Source organism: Trematomus bernacchii, unplaced genomic scaffold (genome assembly GCF_902827165.1).
Source record: "Trematomus bernacchii unplaced genomic scaffold, fTreBer1.1, whole genome shotgun sequence".
NCBI classification, from domain to species: Eukaryota; Metazoa; Chordata; class Actinopteri; order Perciformes; family Nototheniidae; genus Trematomus; species Trematomus bernacchii.
The window spans coordinates 1,321,108-1,325,501 of NW_022987998.1; the positions used below are offsets into that span (position 1 = coordinate 1,321,108).

General features: G+C 43.2%; 1 protein-coding gene across 1 annotated transcript in view; it reads left to right on the forward strand.

The window, feature by feature from the left end:
- tshz3b (teashirt zinc finger homeobox 3b) overlaps positions 1-3,579 on the forward strand; it is a 51,186-nt gene extending 47,607 nt beyond the window's left edge. The window contains exon 3 of the mRNA XM_034117213.1: positions 1-3,579. This exon is cut by the window's left edge and continues 1,677 nt beyond it. Coding sequence (XP_033973104.1) covers positions 1-1,931 — 1,931 coding nt within the window. The 3' untranslated portion in view covers positions 1,932-3,579.
- The last annotated feature ends 815 nt before the right edge of the window (positions 3,580-4,394 follow it).

The window sequence follows — 4,394 nt, forward strand, 5'->3', positions numbered from 1 at the left end:
GTCCAAAAGGGGGTTTTGACATCCTCAAGTCCTTGGAGAACACAGTGACATCAGCCATCAACAAAGCCCAGAATGGTGCTCCGAGCTGGGGTGGATATCCCAGTATCCATGCTGCTTACCAGCTCCCAAACATAATGAAGCTCTCGCTTGGTAACACTGGAAAGAGCTCTGCCCTTAGATACATGTTCCCTGGAGGAGATACTTTTTCTCATACCGGTAAAAACCAGCCTCTAATCTCCCATCACAGGAGCCAGAACTCCCCGCTGCCAAAAAACAACTTCCATGCTATGGAGGAACTGGTCAAGAAAGTGACAGAGAAAGTGGCCAAGGTAGAGGAGAAAATGAGAGAGCCCAGCAGTGCTGTGAGGGCATCTCCTCTGAGACGTACCACACCCTCACCGTGCAACAGCGAGGCAGGGGACTCAGCCCGAGGAGAGTCACCCAAAGAAAACAGAGCAGGAGCCTGTAAAACTCCAGAGAATACAAGTGAAGCAGAAAAAGCAGTCGGTGATGGAAGCAGAGCCAATCACAGAGATTCAAACGGAGATACAACCATAAAGGAAACAGCGGAGAATGGAGTGGAGTCCACTGCTATGACATCCCCCCTGCCTGCCTCCCTGTTAGGAAGTACAGCTATCATCACAGACCATCCACTTCCAGAACAGCCATTCGTCAACCCTCTCAGCGCACTGCAGTCAGTAATGAACGCCCACCTGGGGAAGGCTTCTAAGCCCGCCCTGCCCTCCCTTGACCCCATGAGCATGTTGTTCAAGATGAGCAACAGCCTGGCAGAGAAAGCAGCGGTGGCATCTTCCACCCCACCAGCACAGACCAAAAAGTCGGGTAATGACCGCTTAGACCGCTACTTCTACCAGCAACATGTTAACAGCGACCAACCTATTGATCTCACCAAAGGTAAACATGCTGACAAAAATGGCAGTAGTGGTTCTCTGGGTTCAACAGCTCTCTCTTCCACCACCACCCCGTCCTCAATTTCTCCATCCTCCACTGTAACTATGACCAAAGCCTCTGCTGCAGTAGCTTCCTTTATGTCCAGCTCCCCTTTGAGAGAAAACGCACTGTCAGATATCTCTGACATGTTGAGGAACCTGACAGAAAGTCAGTCCGTCTCCAAGTCCTCCACCCCTACCAGCCTGTCTGAGCGCTCCGACATTGAAGGTATGACACAAGAGGATATGGATGATGTGTCACCAGCCCAGAAACGCAAAGGCCGACAGTCCAACTGGAACCCTCAACATCTCCTCATCCTACAAGCCCAGTTTGCCGCCAGTCTGAGACCAACAAGCGACGGCAAGTATGTGATGTCGGACCTTAGCCCGCAGGAGAGAATGCACATCTCCCGTTTCACAGGCCTCTCAATGACCACAATATCCCACTGGTTGGCTAACGTCAAGTACCAGCTGAGGAGAACCGGTGGCACCAAGTTCTTGAAAAACTTGGATTCCGGTCACCCAGTATTCTTCTGCAGCGACTGCGCCTCTCAGATCCGTTCGCCATCCACCTACGTCAGCCACTTGGAATCCCACTTGGGTTTCCGTCTGCGAGACCTGGCCAAGCTTTCTGGGGAGCTTCTCAGTCAGATTTCGCAGCAACATCATCAACAACGCCACACCAAAGGACTATCTGAAAAACTGCTTGCTAATCTTCACCCATCCAGCCACCCTTTAGCCTCCTCTCTACCCACATCCCTAGCTTCTTCCTTACCCATCTCCCTGCCCTCTTCTTTAACCACCTCGACTGAATCCCCGTCACCCTCCCCAGAAGACGATGAGATTGCCGCTATGTTCCAGTGCAAGCTCTGCAACCGGACTTTTGCGAGCAAGCACGCGGTCAAGCTTCACCTGAGCAAGACTCATGGGAAGTCCCCTGAGGACCATCTCATGTATGTGTGTGAGCTGGAGAAACAGTAGCACTGGCTGGGGACAATGCTGCGTTCTTTTGTAACGGCTCACTCTGTCTTGCTGTCTCTCTTAAGACTTTCACAGACATTTCTTTCAAACAAAAGAAAGGATTATTAACGTGACGGAACTGCACAAAGATGCCATACAACTACTGTTTTGAGTTTTGGCACATGGTTTTACATTTTGTGTTGTAGCAGTTGTTTCTTTTTCTTTAGTTGCTGTGTGAGGTAGACTCACTCTGACCTAAGACACTTGATTTTAGTGATCTCCTTTGACAGGAAAAATGACTTTTTTTCTAAATGTGCAGATGGGGGCTTCTGTCTTTGAGAAGATACAGTATATGAAGGTTTAAAACAAGAGATTCTAAAATGAAGTGATGTGTATTTTGAAACTTGTGTACATGGAATTAAGTTCCTTTATATTTTGACATCACTGGGATGTGATAAGCTGCATGCATAAATGAAACAGTTTAGTTAAACATTTTATAACTAAATCTGGTGCACTTTCCATGATTTCTTTTTCTTTTGTTTTACTCGCTCGCTCTGTTTGTTTTTTTTGTTTTTTGTGCTGGAGTCAGCATTTTAAATTTAACCCTCTGAGTACGTCAAAGCACTTCTTCACCTAAGATCCAAACGCTATTGACTCAAGATTTGATATTGTGAATTATTGAAGCTATTGTGAGAAATAGATGTCTGTTTCCAGGATATACAGTGTCTAATCCTAGAAAAAGGGGATACTCTATTCAATGCAAGGTTTTCATCCTGGGATTAATATTTGTTTGAGGTATGTTTGCAGGATTTGACACAATATGTAGCTATGTGGTAAAAATGCAAAGAAAAAAAAGAAGTGTTTTACTTTGGTCGATCAGGGACCTATATTAATTCAGGTCTGTGTAAAATATGTATATAAAAACATTAAGTAATTCCTGTCTAAATTATGCATAATTTCTATATTTTTTAATTTAAAAGGATTATGACTATCTGCTGGTGCACAGTATATGAAGACATGAATAAAATTGTTTTGCACAATAGTTTTATAAATGTGTTATTTAATCAAAAGGATACGAAAAAAAGATAGGTAGCAAAAGGATGACAACAGGTGAATCTTTTTATTCCCAACTCGTGCTCAAAGGGTTAAAGACTCTCTTTACCAGACACTACTACATGTGCCACTGTATGAACACTTAAAAGATATTAAAAGGTTGTACAAAAAGATGTTACTTTATAAAGATATTTCACATGTAAACTGTTATTTATAAGCACTCTTGGTTGTTTCATATCGTTGAATGCCTTTTTCGATTGGTCCTATCTTTTTGTTCTGTCTAATTACTCTGCCATGATTCCACACTGCAGCTTTATCTTTTTGGGATATGAAAGGTAACCATGGTTACACTAACCTCTTGAGTGACAAGATCTGCTACATTTTCTGGCAGTTAATTTGCTGAAGTAACTGACAGCTGCCAGGGTAGAGAAATAAAAAAAAGAATCCTTATGTGTAAAATATCGGCATGTAAACAGCACAGATACTGTAATGCATTCTGTGCCGTTAGTCTTTTTTCATTTCCTTTTCTGTTGTTGTTGTTCTTGACAATGAACCCCCATTATATGACTTCATATAACCTTGTTTTCTACTGCAGCATTAAAAAAAGGAAACTGTTTTTTGCAATAATGTGTGTATGCATCGTGTGTGTCGTGGCTATCAATTATGTGTGTGCTGTGCAGTCTCTAATGAGCACATTAGACTAGGAGTGTGTCAACGTCTGTCTGTGACGAGCTGCATGCTAGTTTACAGTGAGTGGCAGCAGCGGGGGAGACAAACACACACACACACACACACACACACACACACTCACACACACAAATCCAGACATGCAAACTGACACCATCATTGTTGGGTTTAACCAGTAGCCTCTTCTGTTGTCCTAGTGGCTTACACTAAGGCATGTACTGTATATAAGACTAATCCTGCAACAAAAGGCCTCAGAAACAGTAAACAGTCATGTGATAAAAGCTTGTTTTTTCATTATAAGGGGGCAGTGGAGCAGTCAAATAACCCAAAACATGAAGCTTCATACTCACCTTCTCTGTCTTACCACACAGAATATCGACACACACACACACACATTTTCCAATCCGTATCTCAAGCTCTATAATTACCTCCAACGTCCATTTTGTGACTACTCCCAGCGAGGTAAGACACCTGGAAGACATATTTGTTTAGGCTTCATTGGTGAGATGACAACAATGCTGACAAGATGAGCTGGTCCTTTCAAGTGTTTATTTATTCATAATTTTCCCTGTCCGGAGCTGTATCACTATCTATTTGATATGTGCTGCACAACAATAGGATATACATAAGATAAAGCAGATGGAGCGAGGAGTTAAGGTTTACATGAAGAAAATATCTATTAGAGCTGACTTATTTCTGAAGATCTATGAGAATCGGTACATGTTCAGTATGGAGAGGAGGATG